The following is a 19,494-nucleotide window of genomic DNA, read 5'->3' as shown; positions in this document are numbered from 1 at the left end:
GGGCTCTCCTGTCCTCCACCATTCTCAGGAGTCCACCCATCCCCACACTTACCTCCCCAGTGAAATCATCCAGCCCCTGAACCTCTGCCATCCCCTTCTCCTTTTGCCATCAATTGTTACCAGCATAAGGCTCTTCTCCAGGTACTCCTTCCTTCTCATTAGGTGGCCAGAGTATTTGAGTTTCAGCTTCAGTATCTGTCCTTCTAAAGAGCAGTCAGGGTTGTTTTCCTTTTGGATTGATGCATTAAGGATACCCTTTTGCAAAGCCAATGGAGGCCACAAGGCCTCTTGTGCTCTCAGATGGCCTAAAGGAGGCAGAGTTGCCAGCCCATAAAGCTTCCTTTTTCTTCTTGTGGAAGTCACAACTCTTCGAACTTTGCACCTTTTGTCTTTCTGTCCCTTTTGCAGCTGGAAGCAACACTGAAGTTTTGACACCAAGGGCAGTGGGTAACCAATGTGCAGCATACTTGCTTTCCTTGTCTGCTTGCATTTGGAGACCATAGAATACAAGTAGTGGTAGGCTCTCTATGGATAAATATGGCTGGCAGATGCAAACTGTAAAAATCATCTTAAGACTAGAGGCTACGTGGCATTGGGACAAGTGCCCATATGATCAACAGTCATCAGGAGAAAGGAGGTGGTTAAGTTGTGCTTATAAGCAAATATGCATAAATTTGAACTTTGTAAGAGGCTAGCCATTTGCAGTTTACAGGCAAAAAGAGCAAATGATAATGTCTGACTACTCAGTTTGCTGTTTTTATATTGAGTTCAACATTTCACAGTGTAAGATAAAGTATACAAGAACATGGCACTTGGAGTTAAAAGTTCAGAATGTAGAAGCATGCAACTTGTTAAACATTGACATCACATTTCCCTCAGCATCACTACTGCCTTCAACTTCAGAGGAAGGGTTGAAAGACCAAAGGGAAGTATGTGGCGCTCATCTGGTACAAGAACAAAAGAGCAACTGCATGTCCTGTGTGTAACTCCTGTGCCATTTAAGCCTGTAAAGGCAGCAACCTTCATGCACTTTCCATATTTTTAGTTGCTTGACTAATTTTCCAAGACATAGCAAACTTTTCCTCTATCAAAGGTTACTTCGTTTACTTGGTCAAATTTATGTGTTCTTTGGAAAGAATGTTTGTTATCGGAAATGGCAATATTCAAAACCAGCTGGGGACATTTCTACCTTCCAAGGCACTCTGACAAGGCAGATTGCCACATGAAGCAGCTGACCTTCAGTTAAGGAAGTTTGGCTTATTTTCTACAGGGAAAAACAGGTTTGTTTGTTTTTTTAATTGCATGGCATGTGTCAATCATTTCACCAATTCAAGGGCCACCTATTTTGAATGTGACTTATGTTGCCTCCCACTCTTCATTTCTCGCTGCCTAGTTTACCATGCCTCACAGTCCATGTAACTCAGCTTAACACTTAATGTGTCAGATGGACTACAATCCACACAAATTTATAATTCATTAATCTTTACAATAACACAAAATTGTTCTGTACACACTGCATAAGAAAACTTCTGTTCTCCGTTGAAATAGGACTATTATCTTTTAAAGCATTGAAAAAATTTTCAGTTGAACAAAAGGCTCAGCCTGATGATTTGATGGCAGTTAAAATTATTTCCCAAATTCAAAAAGCTAAGTTTTAGTGTTTTTCTGGCAAAGAAGTCAGAATATCCCACCAACCAACAATCTTAAATTGCTGCTAGTCATTTCTCATCACATTCTCTAAAATCTAGGCAGCTTTTAAATCTCATCAAATAAGTCCTCCATACATTTCAACCTGTTAATCATTTTATAAGGTACTGCAATTCTTAAATGACTGAATAAAAAAATCATGGTGATAGCTAGGCCCATAGCTATATAGAATTGTTCTATTTTTTACTTAGAAGTATAAGGTTAAACAGTGTCATCACTGCAAGTACTAATCTTCAAATACTTATCAAATATCTTGAACTAAATGCAATCTTTATTCAAGAGCTGTACACTTCATTTATCATACAGCTGACTCACCATTCTCAGCTTTAGACTGACAACCACAGGGTCAAAGGGCCAAAATTCTTATCAGTATGTCTTAACTGGATTATGGTCAGTATTCAAGACTTGTGCAGTGCATAAAGGTACTCTATTAGCTGGAAAATCAAATTCTTGTCACTTACGTTCTTTAAACATTTGCAGAAAGACCAATTGCTTGCCAGGGTAAATATTGAATCTTAAAAACAAAAAGTCACTTAGAAAGTTCACTGACCAGTCTATTAGTGATTCAGCTATTTTAATACTTACAGGTAGTTTTTAGAAGTTGAGTATTGGTGCATGATGAATTTGCCAGGCAAATATTTGGTCTGGCATAGTGTATTTCTATTGATCTGGTTTACACAATATGGCTGAATTATCATAGATCATTTAATGCTCAATGAGCTGCAAATACATTTTGTCCCCATCTTAAATATACAATCCAATTAGGGTGACAGGTTACACTGTCATACAAACCTAATATTATACATAACCCTTTCTTATGAGATGTTCAACCCTCAAGTAAACCACAGTGGTTGAGTTTGCATATGGTGCTACCCTGCCCCCCCCCATGTATGTTCAAACAGTTGGCAGCATGTAGACACCAATGCTTTATAGCTCATTGTGAGTTATATAGCATATAAGTCGACCACGTTGCACAAAACAGTGCACTTGGTCATTATATTTCTTTTTTCATCTCATCACATTAACTTCTGGCAACTGGCTGGTCAATTGCCTTACTGCGTATGTTACTTTCCATCCCTTTAGGGCCAAGAACAGCTTTTCATTATTCAAGAGAAAAAGGGAGCAATTGGGCCTGTGTTTAGATGAGCTACTGAACAATAGCTGTCGGATAAGGATTATACAGTGGTACCTCAGTTCACGAACGCCTCAGTTCATGACTAAATCAAGTCGCGAACAGAAATTTCAGAAAAATTTTGCCTCAATTCGCTAACTCCGCATTGGGTGGAGACCACAATCGCAGCTATGTGATCGTGTTCGTGCAGCAACAGTCATCTTCTATGTATGAGCATGATCGTGATCTTGCCTGTCTTCCCCCCACAAGCACAATCGCGCCAGTCTCCCCACCCCAGCACAATTGCTATCAGACGATTGTTTGGACTCTCCCGCCAAACAATAACCTCCCCCACCCCTAGGTTAGTGTTCACTACTGTACTGTACTTTGTTTCAAATTTTTGTGATTAAAACAAATTAACCTTATTTACACTGAATCTTATGGGGAAATTTGACTCGGCTCACGACCGATTCAGGTTGCAGGCAGAGTTGTGGAATAGATTAAGTTCATGAGTCAAGGTACCACTGTACTACCTAACATTATCCATGCTAGCAAGTATCTAATCTTATCTTTGCATGGATCATGTTGCATCGGTAATATTTGAATGCAGGGAATATACAAAATAGGGGCAATAGCTTAATTTCCAGCATCTTACTGCTTGCTACAAGTGTCTGGTAATGCATCTCTATAATAAACATGGATCAGATCATGCTGTATAAAGTAAACCCCAGCCAAGTGTAAAGGATTGCCAAGCTTAGTCATGGGATGAACTGAAAATTTAGTTATCATTTCTATGCTAACTTAATGGGCAAATAAAATAATGCCAAATTCTATTTAAAAGTCCTTTAATAACCTGCATATATAAAAAGACAAGTTTTCTACCATACAGGAGCTCTTGTTTCATGTGGAAACAAAACTTTACAAAGTGAAAAAATAAATACCTTCTGGCATAAGATTTATATGCTAATGTGCCATAAAAAAGTAGAGTTTTAATATTTTGACAAAATGTCTGTGCAAAGAAACAAATGCATACACACATTACTGCTACATTAAGGCAATATGAAAAGCATATTCAGAAAGTCTCAGTAAAGTGACTTTTCTAGCTTTTGTTTCAGCTAGTATTGCACCCAAACACGGCCATTTAGTTTTCAATATTCTGAAGCATTCAACTAGTTGACCAAAGTCCAAAATGCCCAGGAATAGGGTTTGTGGTCAAAGGTAAGATGGTTTTTACAAAGTCATTTGTCACAAATGCATCTTAGAAAACTATACAAAGATTATACTGGTCAAGGAAATGTTTCTCTAAATACAAGGCAAATAAACAGGAACTGATATTCTTGAAAAAGAAAAATGTTTCTACAGATGTTCAAATTAACAATTCTTAAATTTCTTCAGATTTCTCTCAGATGTCCAAGAGGTTATAAAACATATTCAAATGTTGATAGTAATTTGTGAGTAATGTATTCTATTTTTGCTGAAACAAACACAGCTATTTGTTTAAAGCTTTGCAATCTTAGGTTCTTAAATAAATCAACTTAAAAATAATGTCTTACTTCAAGGACTAAATGGAAAAAACTAAATTACCATTCTACAACAGTTGTAGGTATTAAAAACTATTTTCCGCAAAAGGTAAATGGAGTGAACATGCTAAATAAAGTACTTAAAAATAAAATCTTTATAAAATGCATAAAAGAAGCTGGGCTGCCCCTGCTGGATACTACAGAGAAACTTTCCATCTCCTCTTCAAATTTTCAGAATATTGCCATTTTAGAAATGTTGTTTCAGGTGACATGAGGTTGTCCATAAGACATTCACAGTACACCCCGCTAAAACATATTCTCAAACAATTTGAACAAAACTTGCTCCCCATTCTGCTCACCCTCCCCACTGTTCCTTAACAGCTTTCTGTGTATAAGTTGCAAGGAGATGCTGAAACGACTGCTCTCCTTTACCGCTGACAGAGTTGGAGTGAACATTAGTGCAGTCTGGAAGTACAGGGCAGTTTAGAAGCTTGTATGATGTATAGTTTCCAGCAATAACATGAAGGTCATATTACTGTCAGATTAAGAAGACTTGTGTGAGTTGGCAAATATACATGTTGTACATGCTCCACTTGAGACCTGCAAACTGGACATGACTGGGGGCGGGGGAGAGAACAAATTAGAATACTGATTAACTGGTATTAGCAAATGAAAATCTGTGTTAATTTACATAATTTGATTTTTTAATATTCTGTTTACAGAAATATACCTATTTCAAAAAGTACTTATCACAGTGCAATCCTTAATTGTTTCGTAAGATCATTACTAACAAGTATATGCTTCCCTTTAAATCTAAAAATCTTAGGTTTTTTTAGTTCTTAGATTTCTTAAAAATCTAAGGTGAAATCACACATCTTCATACAAATACATTTATTTGTATTATTAGGATTTTTTAAAGAAATTAAAATGGTACAAAACTTATCTGGAATACTAAATTCCAAGAACTGTAGGGTTCAAAAAAGTTCAGACTTGCATACAACATTTGTAGCAATTTCACTGAAACATTCATGTCATCTTTTTCTGAATTCAACCAATTATGTGCCTGCCTACGTTGAAACCAAATAGCATTACCAAATGTCTGACAAGGCCAACAGTGATGTTGACAACTACTAAAGTACAACCTTTCTTTCTTCACTGTATTTATTTTTCGATTTATATCCTGCCTTTTTCCTGCAAAGGGCTCAAGGCAGCTTGCATCATTCTCCTCCTCCATCTTATCCCCACAACAACAACCCTGTGAGGTAGGTTGGGCTGAGAGTCTGTGACTGGCCCAAAGTCACCCAGTTGGCTCCATGGCTGAGCGGGGACTAGAACCCAGGTTGTCAGAGTCCCAGTCCCATACTCTTAACCACTACACTAATTCTAAATGATACTTGGCTAAACACTGCTATCAGGCTATGTAACAATGCTGTGAACTGATTTTCTGCCCTATGCGTTTGGTGTGGGGTTTTTTAATAGTTCTGACATCTTGTTCTAAATATGAACCTTCAATGTATTTGAAAGAAAGTAATTAAGCACATGATACTGTTTTATTGCAAGTGAATTTACAGTTACCTGTAACTGTGCAGCACATGACTCACAGCAGACAGTGTGACCACATGGACAAAATGTTGAATTTATTTCTTCTTCGCAGCACACCATGCACAGCAAGGATTCTTTAAGCTTCCGTAACTTTTCTTGAAGAGCTTTCGTCTGCTGGCAGCTGAGCCCCTCACAGGTTTCACAGTTCATACTGCTTTCTGAAGACTTCAGGGGAGAACTGGGAGGGCTCTGGTCACTTTTTGAAACTAGATCCACAATACCAGCATTATAAAGGGCCCGCCTTGCATGATCATAAGCTTCCTTAGAAGTCCGCTTAATATCAAATACATACTTTTTGCCAAGATTAATATTCTCATTCAGGAACAGAGATGCTAGATGTCCCTTTAAGTCTCGACTGTATTGCATCATAACAGCACTAGTAACAGTGTCACACCTATTGGGGGGGAAAATTGAAAGTATAACTTAAGTTGAATAAAAACATGGCATTCTTAGTTCTGTTTAGTCTCAAGATTTCAGTGTCATAACTGGAAAGAAAATATGGGAGACCATGCAAAAGCAAAACAGTATGTTTAGCTTGAATATTCAAATTCCCAGAAGAGAATGGGTCAAGTTGTGTTATACAAAAGCATTTCTCCACATTACATTCCACTCTTAAGAGCAAAACATCTAAGCAACAAGAGTGTATTTTGGTGCAGAATAAAAAGTGGTATTTTACAGAACATTAACGTTTACACAACAGGCAGCTTCTAATGGGATGCTTATGCCCCACTAATTTCTTTCTGCCCTGCCAATCCCATTACACAAGTAGCCTGAAATGCCTGTGCAACAATGATTTAGCACTTCTGGGAGCAACCCAAAATAAGCAACAAATGCTTGTTTCTGCAAAGAAGCAAATCAGTGTAGCTCACATAACATTTAAGCTAGAAAGCACTAAATCTGCTTTATAAGTTGTGGGTCCCACTTCCACAAATGAATTGGTACAACCCACTACTTTAGAAGGGAATTGGTTGGGACATATGCACTCCATGGGATACAGAACAACAGTTTCATTGGATAAAAACAGAAGTTTAAAGACTTTGTGTAGGAAAGAAAGGCATTGGTATTTGGCATCCAGCTATTAATTTACAATTTTAACTTATTTTTTCTTCTAGAAGTACAAACCTGTAAAATGCATGTGTTTCTGTTATTGCTCTGTACAGTCCACTAGCTGCTCTAGTGCTGATCATCTTGAAAAGGTGAACTATACTATTGCCAGACTCCTTTGTCACAGTCAAATACACATTCTTCCCAGACTGTGTTGCCATCTGAACAACTGGATATGCAATTCTAAAAGGAAACCAGAGTTAAATCATGAGCCATGTACTATTAGACTAAACAAGCTGCAATGAGCAGCCAGGGACCAGCTAAGGACTGGCAGTAAGAAATAAAGGCTTAAACTAATTTGTATGCCATGCTGTGTACTTCTTTAAAGAACAAAAACAATTTTGACAAATTAATTTATCTTTCTCAAAATGTTCTAAACTATAACACCTGTCATCCCAGACTATGCAGTCATTCTATAGCTGGTGCTGATGGGAATTTCAGACCAGAATATCTGGAGGGTACTTCATGAAGAAAGACTAGCTTAACCTGTACCTTGAAATAACCCCTGTCATTTCAAAGTCATAATCTGTGGTTACTAAATCTAGAGCAATTTGAAAATCACCATTTCTTTTTGGAAAAATACATCTGAATGAAACAATTTTAGCAACAATACACAAAGAATTCATTCCACACCACTCTTAAAAAAGAAGTATTCCCCATAGGTTTCTGACCCTTTATGTGTAAAATATTTTCAGATGGATCTTTTAAGTAATTACCTGTTGATAGGAATGAAATCATCTTTACATATGGCAATACCTTCAGGGCCTACACCAATAAAAAGTTTTTGCCCTTCACTGTCTCTGACAGAATGCCATTCTATCCCATAATTCTCCAGTGTTGACACTATCTGTAAAACTTGATATTCTGTTGAAGCTTGGCTGAGGCCTTCAAGTTCTTTATGCTTTGCTGTAATACTGTAGAACAGCAAGAAGATGAAAATAGATTAATTCAGACAAATGTATAAGCAATGCTTTGGTAAAAAAAAATAACACCTCTAAAATTAATTTTAAATTTATTATTTTGGTTAGAAGGTGTAAATATGGAGAAGTCTGAGGGTTGGGCATGCCAAAATTTTTATGTCTCTAACTTAAGCTTTCCTGTATTATTTTGGATTGTTTGTAACTACTTAAACATCTAGGCAGAGTTCATAATTCATCAAACTGTAGAAAGATTAGGACATTTAACTTGTAAAGTTAAGTACATGCTAATTTTCGCAACAAAACCAGGCCACCTTCCAATATTTTATCACTTTTAAGAATCTGAGATATTATTTATTGTACTAGCACACTAAAAACAAATTGTTACCAAAATGAACATCCTTAAACCTAATGAGTACTGTAGTAACATCAAGCCTGCAAACATACCAAGCATGTCTTGTCATTGTAGTGTTTTTGCCTATGGAGCATTTGAACAAGTGTTTATGCCATGTCCTGTTCTTAAGAAACAAGTCCTCTTACCTGTCCAAAATAGCAGTTGTAAGCTCCCTTGCACAGAGCTCTTCATAGTGGTATTTGGCAGTATTTTGATTATAATCACCAAACTTCAACTGGGCAAGCAGTGCACTAAGTTCAATTGCATGCTCAGAAGAACACTGAAGATTACCAGCCAGAAGATCCTCCTCTATATGCAAGAAGAACATGTGCCTGAAAAAAGAAATAAGTTTAAATATTTTAGTGTAAAAATTTAGGCTTTGGAAAATGTAAAACATGTTCAACGTTTGATATAATAGCTCTGTTCCTGCTTTTTAATTTCAAAGAATAGTTTCTGATTTTCCTAACTTGGAATTAAACTACAGAATACCGAGGTGATTCAAAACAAAATCCAAAATTAATTCATTTAAAGAAATTAAAATGCAGAAACAGTATTCAATTGAAAGCTGGAGTGAACTGAACAGCATTCTAAAATTTGTTTAAAGAAAAGACAGGAATATATCTGCACAGGTTATTTGGGGAAAAGTGTTTTAACTTTGGTTTTCAAAGTTCCAGTCATAACTGATGAATAGTGGAGGAAAAAAAAAATCAAAAACAGGACTCCAATAAATTGATAGGAATAGCTCCTCTGAAAATCAACGGGCTGGACTGGTTACTTACAGTATACAAATAGGATGGAAATAGTACTTAAATGTTACAATTAACTTTATTCCCAGTGATTTGTGGTCTACCCAAGTATAAAAAAATACTGGACCTAACTCAGTGGTTCCAAACAGAAAGAATAGGGGGGCTTACATTTAAAAGAGACAGTATTATGAGCTGTTCCACCATTACAACTACATCAAATCTGCACAGATGCTCCCTGGATCAGCCTTTCCCAACCTTGTGCCTTCCAGACATGTTTGGACTACAACAACTGGAATTCCCAGTCAATGGTCCCACTGGATGGGTATTCTGGGAGTTGCAGTCCAAATGTCTCTGAAGGCCACCAGGTTGGGATGACTGCCCTAGAAAGTTCATTTCTTAAACACAAATGAAGGGAAGAATTCTGTTACAAACCTAATACTCTATCGTATATATCAGGAAAGACCATGAATACTCTTGCACACCAAATGAGAAGCACCATTGAGCCTATTAATATCTGGGTGTATTGCAAATATTAAACATTAATGAACTTTTAAAAGCCCTCATGAATATTCCAAATAATGTTATTTATTAGAATGCAGACAACCATCTTTGTCTCCCAAATCTGTTGCCAAAATACACTTAGTACTCATGTGTAAGTTTCTAAAGAACACCATGGTCAATAACATTGTGTTCAGCAATTTCTCAAGAAAATAGAAATGAGACTTGGTTCTCCTCCCAACTGAATCCCCTAGCACCATGTCACATCCTGCTCTGATGTCTCTTGATCTTCAAGCAAGTTTCTGGGTGTATGAACAAGTGGGCTCTGTAAGAAGCAGAAAGAAAAGCATGTGCAATCATGCAGTGTTCTGCACATAGCTCTTCTGGATATCAACCTGCATATTTTAAACTAAGAGAATGGATCCAGACCAGACCTGGGCATTTTACGGTCCACGGGCCACATCCGGCCCAATGGCTGACCCTGACTGGCCCGCATGAGGTCACTGGCAAATTAAAATCAATGCATGTATATATCGTCGTAATACAGATGTAAGCAATACAACTGCACTGCTTTTATTTTGAAGGATCTGCTAACTTGAATTGAATTTATTGCTTTTCGTGTAATGTAAATGTTAATGTTTTTGTGACTATTCATTAAATAGTGTTGTTCTGTGCTCTACATTTTCATTGTATCATTGTAATGTTTCATTTACTGTTTTTATAGAGATATATATTGAGCAGAGCTGTAAGTGTATTGGTCTGGCCCTTAACAACTGTCAAAGTTTCTCATGTGGCCCCATAGGAAAATTAATTGCCCACCTCTGATCCAGACCAATATATTGATCATAGTACATCTATTCTAAGCCTGGATCCTACAGTACACTTGGGTTCACATGTAGAAAGTGAAAGTTGAGTAATAGAAAGTTCCATTAACTTGTACTATTCCTGAAATTGTCACATCTGGGATTGCTGTCTCAACTCCTAGTTCTTGTTGTGCAAGCAATGGGTTCCACTAGCACAAAAGCAGCAGCAGGAATACCGTGACAGTACAAGATATGGCCCAACATTTGCATTTAAAAAAAAAAAAAAAGCTCCCTGTGCAGTAACAGGGGTGATACACACACCAAATATTTAGGTTATAAAACAACTAGGCCTCTGATATTTTAACAGACTGCAACAAGGATGCAGAGAAAACACAGAATATATCACCATAGGATGAGAGCAAGAATGTGAAGCAGCCTCAGTTTATCTAGACCAGCGTGTAAGAATCTTAGCAGATGGAAAGTAGATAGGACAGTAGCTTATAATACCATCTAGCCATATCATATGAGACACATCTGCACAGCATGCAAGATTGCCAGGCTTTTTCAGCACTGCTGATTAACTAGGAGAAAGGTTATGACCGGCTGTTCAACACAGCTGGATGTAGTCCGTGCTAGTCTCAGCAAAAGCCACAAGACTTTATTGTACTTAGATAAGGCATTTTATCTAATTCAATGTGCACATAATTGGATTGTGAATTACAAACTGAGAAATACTTTATGTATGTAAATGTTTAGTGAAACCTGCTTTGTTTGAAGGCAAGTAGCAAAATATTCAAAATCAAGCTTTTGGCCTGTCTTTGTAGTCTTCAAATATGAGGAACACTAAATTCAATAGATTATATAATGTAACATCGAAATGTATTTGGTTTTGTCATAGTTACTTGAGTTGAGCTATTTAGTTTTCAGATGACTCATTTAACATAAAATACTGTATTTCAGTACCAAAGTATTCTTAGTTAACTCAAAAAGGGAATTTTAATGCCATAAACTGGATAAAATTTAATATATGCATTTAAGCTTGTTTACTTAATGTCTATATTTGCCTGCTATTCCAAAGAGAACAGAACTTTTGACTATTACTTGGCTTTACAAAAAGCTTCAAACTACAAAAGCAGAACTTTCCACCCTAGGCAACTGTTGCAGACCAATGAAGAGTTGAACTTCTCCAGAAATTTGGCTTTCTTCCAATGCAGCAGTTGCTGATTTGGTAGAACAGCCTAGCCGCTATTAACAAAGGTTACGTTCAGTCAATGACCTATAGTAACACTGTTCTGTCTCTGAAGCAGAAGTCATACTTCCTTAATTGAAGCCAGAGTTTTAGCAAGTACAAAAAAAAGGCACGCCTACAGCAAGTTTTGAGTTTCCACTTTCACATTACAATTGACTTCTGAACCTCAGGATTTTTAGGTAACTATCCTGGTTGACTTAAAAACAAAAACAATTGGGGAGTGTCTCATAAGCTTCCCTAAATTCCTCAGGGGAACACCAGCAGACAGATAATTTCCCTAATTTTATAGATGATACTTGCCTAAAATCGTATCTGTTTTAATATAGAAAAAACAAGGAAGGATCTTTCAATATTTTCAACAGCAAGTTATTCAGTTGCCACAAATACTAAGAAATACTGAAAATGCACATACACTTGATATTTGAATTTGAACACTGTTCTGATTCCCCCACCCCCAAGATGTGAATCACTATGCTGAAATACAGGTAGATTTAATAAGAATGATTTGCCACAGCAAGGTTTCACTCAAGCTTTTGAGCTGAAAACACTAATCAAAGTATCTTATTTAATATCCCAATCCCATACCAGTGTCATGGATTAAAAATGGATCAAAGCAGACAACTCCACCTTCAATATATAATATAATTCAGACATGTGTGCAGAATGTTGCAGCTTTGGGCCACTGCAATGTAAAGAACCTGTCACAAGAGCCATCTCATGAAAAGCTTCTCATTATAACTCATATTCACACGATGACTACTTCAAGTACTGAGTAGTAAGTAGAAAAATAACAATAAAACTTAATATAAAAAAGTACTGAGAACAATCTTATTCTATATCAATACATCATCTGGGTAGACCAGCAATCAGATTATACAAGTGCAAGAAAATTCTTTCCAGTACTATCAGAAAAGTCTGCTTATTCTTTTTCAATGGCACCAAATAAACAAAGAAGAAATACTAACTAAAATGTGAATCCTGAATTAACTCACAGAACCAAAATGCTTCCTTTTTTCTTCTCTGGGGCTAATCAAGCCCATTCATAGGGTAGTACCCAACTGTATCTGACCATTACTGCCAATCATGTTATGCTAGCATAAATCACTGCATATCTAACCTAAGTAGTGTTTACTAGGGTAATGGCAGATTGATTTGTTACAGCATTGTTACAGCAAGCACTGCTTATGTTGCACAACACATTAGTATAGTACTGGAGCACAACTTGGATAGATTCTACTAAGCAAAACAATTCATGGGAGAAATACTCTTCCATCACATGTAGAGAAAGCTTTCACAGTAACTACTGTTGAAATACATGAAAGACTAGCGCACGTAAGAAAGACCTGAGATGCATTATTAGTTCAAGCACAACACAATCCCTAAAATATTAGTAGCCCTCCCATTCTTTGAACGTATGCACCTCAGCACAAACTGACTAGTGGGTCTAGGAAGCTACTTGTCAGGTAACTCATGTCTGGATCAAATACAAAGCACTAAAATAATACAAATACGTTTACAGAACACCTGTGATTATCTGCAGCCATTAAACAGACTAGAGCTTGGAAATAAGGATGCTATATAGCAAGCACAAGTAGTTTTTAAAAAAAGCTTCTTAACATACTTTTATACCTCAACATGGAACTGTTCATCTCAAGGATTTTATAGCATGGGTGAACTTCTACTACAAATACTACCTAAATAGGCAGCGCAGTGAATAAATGCTGAATTCCAAATGTGTTTTAGCAGATAATTGTGCTGTTTTTCTGAGTGTTCAGATTTAAGTTTAGGATTAAAACACATATGTTAAATTCATATTTCCCAAGAAAGAAAAAAAAAACAGCTGTTTTCTCTTTGTGGTTTGAAATAGGGCCTACAGTCACGTGAAACATTACTGTAACTTGATATCAGATTGGATGGAGGAGTTCTGTAAGCTGAACACTGGAAGAACAGTTTCCTGCTATGAACAATTTAAAATGACCTGTAATAACACTGCCATGAGGTTACTATTGGCCACTGAAACAAATACTTCATGTTTCTTCCACTTCTTCCACTTGCAAAAGGAAATCTATAATTAGGTAAGGCACTGTAAGAGTCCATGCGTGGGCATTAATTGTTAAGTGCTTTTTCTTCTTCATAATATTCTTTTACAATAACACATTTTAGTACATTTTCAATTCAACATTGCAGATTAAAGTGATATTGAAAGCCACAAGCCAAAGTTATACTGTGCATTTGCTTAGGTCCAAAAATACTATCCAAATGGGGGGGATCATGGGGGGGGGATATTTTCCCTTACCTTGTCTGCTCTTGCAAGATCAGATGTGGCTCCACAAAGAATTTGACACGCAGCTTCAATCTATAAGGAGGTAGACCATCCATTTGCTGGGATATTCTGTTTCGCAAATTCAACCACAAATTTTCTCCTTTGTTACCTGTGAACTGGAGTCCAAAGTAATCGACTTCTATAATCCCCAACCGCCTGCAAACCTATGATTAAAAATGAAATCATGAAAGTTAATGTAAGGGTCAAGTACGATCAGTTTAATGAACCATCTCAGAACTATTTAACAATATGCCACGTATTTGTAGAGCTGTAATTGTATACATCAGCACTCCTAAGAAACAACCAAAACCCAGCAGTTCGATAGACTGCAGTCTAGAAAAGCTCATACCATAATGGATTTCTTAAACTTTCAAGTTGTCACAAGAGTCTTTGTGGCTTTTGTTGCATCAGACTTGCAGGGTACCTTTCTTGGTAGAGTATATAAGACACTTCAGTCTCCCCTCCCCTCGCCATCCCAAAGCAACAAAGCCTGAATATCTGGGCCAACTCATTGGGTTAAACAAGTACAAAAAATGGATACAGCTGCACTAAGGCATGAAAGGTTCCTCCAAAGGCACACTAAGGTCAGACGGTTCAGTGCTGCCAGGATCAGAAATGGCAGGTACATTGCACCAAAGAACACGAAAGCCTCCATCGGTCTAGTTTCCACGCTTCCCACAACAACAGGGTGTTTCCGAGGGGAGAAAATATTAAGCGGGGGAGATGTCCACCCACCGGTACCTTCGCCCCCCCCCACGCAAATGCCACGTGGCTGATGCTGCTGAAATGGGTTCTAAGGGAATTTTCAAGAACTGGGGGGAGGGGAGAGAGGCTCAGCGCCCACGCGTGGGAAGCAATAACAGCAGCGGCGACACCGCGGGCTTTGCGGAGCGGAGGCCCTTACGTCCCTCCTCTCCTCACGTCTCCCCTTCCCCAACTGTTCGGTCTGTGTTCCACTGAGCGTAGAGAAAGGCGGCGGCGGCGGCGGCGGCGGCTGCCCATCACCCCTCGCGCCGCGCCAGCCGTTCCGGCAGTGTTTGTGAATGAGCCGCACGACCGCCGGGGAGGGGGCGCGGGGGACACTGCCATTTGGACCTCGAATCTCGAGTCACGTGGAGAATGCGCGAAAGCAGTCCCTTAGCCGGCTCGAGCTGCCTCAGCGGCCATTCAAGAACATATGGGGGGACGAGCAGGGGGGAGCGGGGGAGCGCGCGGCTCTTCACCTGGTTGAGGCAATCTTCGCCGTTGGCCTTAGCCTCTACCTCCACCTCCATCACCACTGCGTCTGGCCTGGTCACATAGCACAGCATGGCCGCTGTCTCGTCGCGAAAGCAGACGCCGAAGAGCCCTAACTGGTACCACCGGCTTGCTTGGGCTGCGCACCCCCGCCCACCAGCACGTTTCCCCTCACTGAAACCTTTTCGGGCTTTGCGAGTAACGGCAGAGAACGTTCTTATATCTCCTCGGTCTGCGCTCACGCCCGCCTCCGGCTCCGCCCTCAAACGAAATCTAACCAATAAGTGCGCGCTGCTGTGTTTACATGCAGCCGTTCAAGCCTACCAAAAGCAGGCGCTGTCTTGAGAAGTAGGGAAGGGGTGGTTTGTTTTTGTTAAGGGCTGCGGTTCCGTAGATGTGATAGAGAGACTTCTGGTTCCTAACTGCAGAGTTGAGCCGAGGCAGGAATGGTGGAAGGAAATAGGAATCAATATCAACACTGAAACAAAATAGGGTTAAGGGTGGTACGGAAGATTTCCAATGAAGTAATATGTATTTTTTAAAGCGCTTAGGGGCCCAGTAAAAAGACAGATCTATGATATAGTGATCTATATAGATTCCCTATAATAGTGAATGTAATCTGAAACATGGTACGTAACAGATGATGCTTTAAGACTCAGATGAACAATCAAGGGAATCCCACCAGTTTACAACTGCTATTTATAATGAGAATAAACCTAAGACGTAGAAGATGTATGACCCCCCTCCCCCTCATAAGACATGACTGAGGCATGGTGAGTTTAAGTTGTTTGTTTACTCTTAGAGATCTGCTGAGTAAAAATAAAAATATATAATGTGGGTATATAAGAGTTATGTATCTGAATTTTCATTGATGTATGCAGTGCTTGTGGCCTCTTTGGCATGACTGCATTAAACAAGACACTGGATGATGGCATTCTCTTATATTGAAATCTATTTGAGAAATCAAAATTAAAGATTGCATCATGCAGACAAGATTATATTGTCGACTAAATATTGATGGGTTTAAGGAGTTTTAGGTTGCAATTCTATATATGTGTAGATAAAGAAATATCATACCACTGGGAGCTGTTTTCTCTTGAAACATGCACAGGATTGCACCATTAAGTTACTATTCACAAGAGTAATCACAGCTATAGGAAAAGAGGCTTGTGATTCATCTTTGGAACTGTGAATCCTTTTGATCATAGTATGTACTCTGGTGGCATTGTCATAAACTTTTCATCCTCTTTACCCCTGCCAAACTCCATCTACATCCATACATGCTGAACATAATTATACATGCATCTGATGCAGTGAATACATCTACTAAACATATGCTATAAACGTGATTGTCTTAAGTTACTGCAAGACTCCATATTTTTGGAGCACTAACAAAAGAGAGTTTCTAGTTCTGCCTGTTTTGTTTCAGGGTTTTTTTAATTTTTACATTCTTCCATATGAAATTCCCCCTTCTTATTCTGCATAAGGAGGATTCTGTGAACTGCATACTGTGGGGAACTTTTTAAAAACAAACTTGATTATTGTTGCTTTCAACCACTTTCTAACGGTGATGGTGCAAAGGACCATAGCTGAAGTTATTTTCAAACATTTCCTGCAGATTGTAGTTCATAAAACTGATGGGAAGGAATCTGAAATCCCTACAGTGAAGAAGGAATGGGCCAGAGTATCTAATACAAGTAAGACTGACAGCGGCCAAAAAAAGCCTCTTATTTCAAATTAGAAAGGCAAAGCTCCATCCAAAGCAAAAGCCCATCACCTTCTCTGCGCAGGAAAAACTTCTTTAGTGTAAGGGTATACAACTCAGGAGGCTGCAACACAGTGTTTTACGTGCAGAAAATGCTATATTTTTACTTGGAACTCTATATGATGTGCCCATTCAGGAAACCATCATGTGACAGAATCAGAGATGTTGGTCAGATCTGTCTGGAAATTCTTCTTCATTCTTAGGACAAACTAGTTAGTCACTGGTAAGGAAAGAGCACCCTGTAGGGATATTTTCATCTGTTCTTAGTTAAGATATTTCAGCGTTAAATCTTGATGAAAACAGATACTTTAGCAAAGCCCTGTAACGTGTCAATCATCTCCTCCAACGCAGGCATTCACCATTATTTCAGAATCCCATCAGACATATGCACAATTATACCAGTTTCATGGCAGAAGACCCACCAATACTTTGGGCAGTATGGTACTAAGTAAGTTTTGTAGCACAGAAGGTACTTACCAAAATTACAAGGTTAAACCAGTTTATGTCCAATGATAGACCACCCTAGAGCCTCTTCCTATCCTATAATTTAGGGAATTGGCTTCAAAAGTATTGAAGAAGCATATTCCAAATTCATGTATTTGTGTGCTGCTAGTACACTGGAGCTTTTGTTTTTGTTACTGTTTTCAAAAGGCATTGTCCTGAAAGCTGTTTTTTAAAAAGAAATTCGAGATTTTAATGTACGAATTTTCTTACATATATTTTTAAATAAAACCCAACACATATTACATAAGGCATGTTAAACTCATTACTGGAAGCAGTGCTTGACTAAAGGAAATACAAGTGTTCCCTTTCACTTTCCCTTGGTTTATTTGGAGTAGTCCGTACGGAAAGGTGGTTTGTCTCCGAAGCATGTTAATTACCTCTTACATCAGGAGAGACTATTTAGTAAACAGCTGATGTATTGAAAACCTATGCATGTTAACTTGAAAGTAAATCCCACTGTGTTCAATGGTTTGAGCCCCTGAAATATTTATAGGATTATAGTCTGGTAGTGATAGATTATAGGATTATAGTCTGGTAGTGATAGATTGCTTTCCATTGCCTCGACCCTTCTCTGTGTAATCCTTAGAGGAAACAATTACAGCCTAGGCAAGTATGTAAAACACTAGTCAATATATGTTTCATACATACATTTGCAATATTATAATATTATAATCTACAGTATCATGTGCACAGAATGTCGGATTGCTTTGGTTAGATCTTAATTATACTAAGCATTATGTCTGCATGTGCCAAAACAAGCTCTTGCCAGAGGACAAACACCTGGCTTAAAAATGTGTTTGTCGATGACACAAAGTTTCTGTGAAATAAAAAGAACCTCTTGTTACTGTATTTTCAGCAAAATCTTATGACCTGCTGTGCCAACTCATACATATTTACAATTAGGATTCACTAACTGCTATGTCAGTACAATCTGAATAAGGACATGGCATTAGGCATTCAAGCAATGATAGAATCATTTGGACAGGTATGCCTTTGCAAATATGCCCAAGTATAGGTCCTGGAAAGTAGGAACAGGTGAAAGAAAACAGAAACAAGGAATGTGAGCAATCAATAAGTAACAGAACAAGGGGATATGTTGGGCAAGTTTGTATATCATGTTAGCCTAGCCTGCAAATAAGCTGTGCAGAGTGGATTGTTCATGATGCAACCTGCAATCCACCCAACAGATAATCAGACTCACAGTGACTTGTCCCCTTCCTCCTTCTCCCTTGGCCCTTCTGTGGGTATCCCAGGGATGTGACAGCAGAATTGACTTGTCTGCCTTCCTCCTACCATGATGATGCACTATTTTGATACTTGTTTATTGAATTTCTTGTCCACTGTCAAATATTTAATATCAACTAGTGTTCAGCTTTGACTTGTACTAAGCCAACAAGGAATCACAGAGAAAGCTGATTTCAGGGTGAGTGGTACTGATTCCTTAATAGCTTTTTGCTACTATCCTGAATATTTTCCTAACAAAATGTTTTAATGTTTCTTTTACATATTTGAAAGAAAGATTTTGTTGCCATTACAAGGCTGCCCCTTTTTTCCAGCTGTACCTTACAATATACGGCTATCAGGTTGAACTTTACCAGGAAAGCTAGCTCTTCCTGGTACACCTCTTCCTAGCTATACAAGCATACACCATATACTTGTACCAGCTTGCTGAATTTTTATTTGCTAAAAGCACAGAGTCTCTTTCAGGAAAAAAGGTGCAAATTCCAAACCCTTATGCCAAATGGTGCTCTGAAATGTAGTAGAATGAAATATGCAGAGGTTGCATCAGACAACAGATGGTGGGGTATGGTAGCAAGGTGATGGAGGAAAGAGTTGTAGGTAGCTCGGCTTACCCTGCACCCCTAAGCTACTCCAGTGTAGTAGAGTGTGGTGGAGGATATTGTCCCACAGACTGCACTCAAATACAAGTCAACTGTTGCTCCAGTCTGGTTGTGTATATGGAATGGGAAAGAGGCATCTTGGCCTTTGCCTCAGGCAGCAAAATGTCTTGAACC

At 38.4% G+C, this 19,494-nt stretch overlaps 1 protein-coding gene across 1 annotated transcript; it reads right to left on the bottom strand.

The window, feature by feature from the left end:
* Positions 1-3,646: 3,646 nt before the first annotated feature.
* Positions 3,647-15,398, bottom strand: LOC123021591 (myosin regulatory light chain interacting protein). The gene is made up of 7 exons (XM_044426456.1): positions 15,198-15,398; positions 13,948-14,138; positions 8,502-8,687; positions 7,761-7,958; positions 7,063-7,227; positions 5,914-6,334; positions 3,647-4,955 (listed from the first exon to the last, which is right to left on the bottom strand). Exons 1-7 carry the CDS (start codon positions 15,282-15,284, stop codon positions 4,866-4,868), a joined length of 1,338 nt encoding a protein of 445 aa, XP_044282391.1. The 5' UTR covers positions 15,285-15,398; the 3' UTR covers positions 3,647-4,865.
* Positions 15,399-19,494: the final 4,096 nt, after the last annotated feature.

Source organism: Varanus komodoensis, unplaced genomic scaffold (genome assembly GCF_004798865.1).
Source record: "Varanus komodoensis strain SLA01 unplaced genomic scaffold, ASM479886v1 scaffold17, whole genome shotgun sequence".
Taxonomy (NCBI): domain Eukaryota; kingdom Metazoa; phylum Chordata; class Lepidosauria; order Squamata; family Varanidae; genus Varanus; species Varanus komodoensis.
This window is presented reverse-complemented; position numbering and strand designations above follow the sequence as displayed.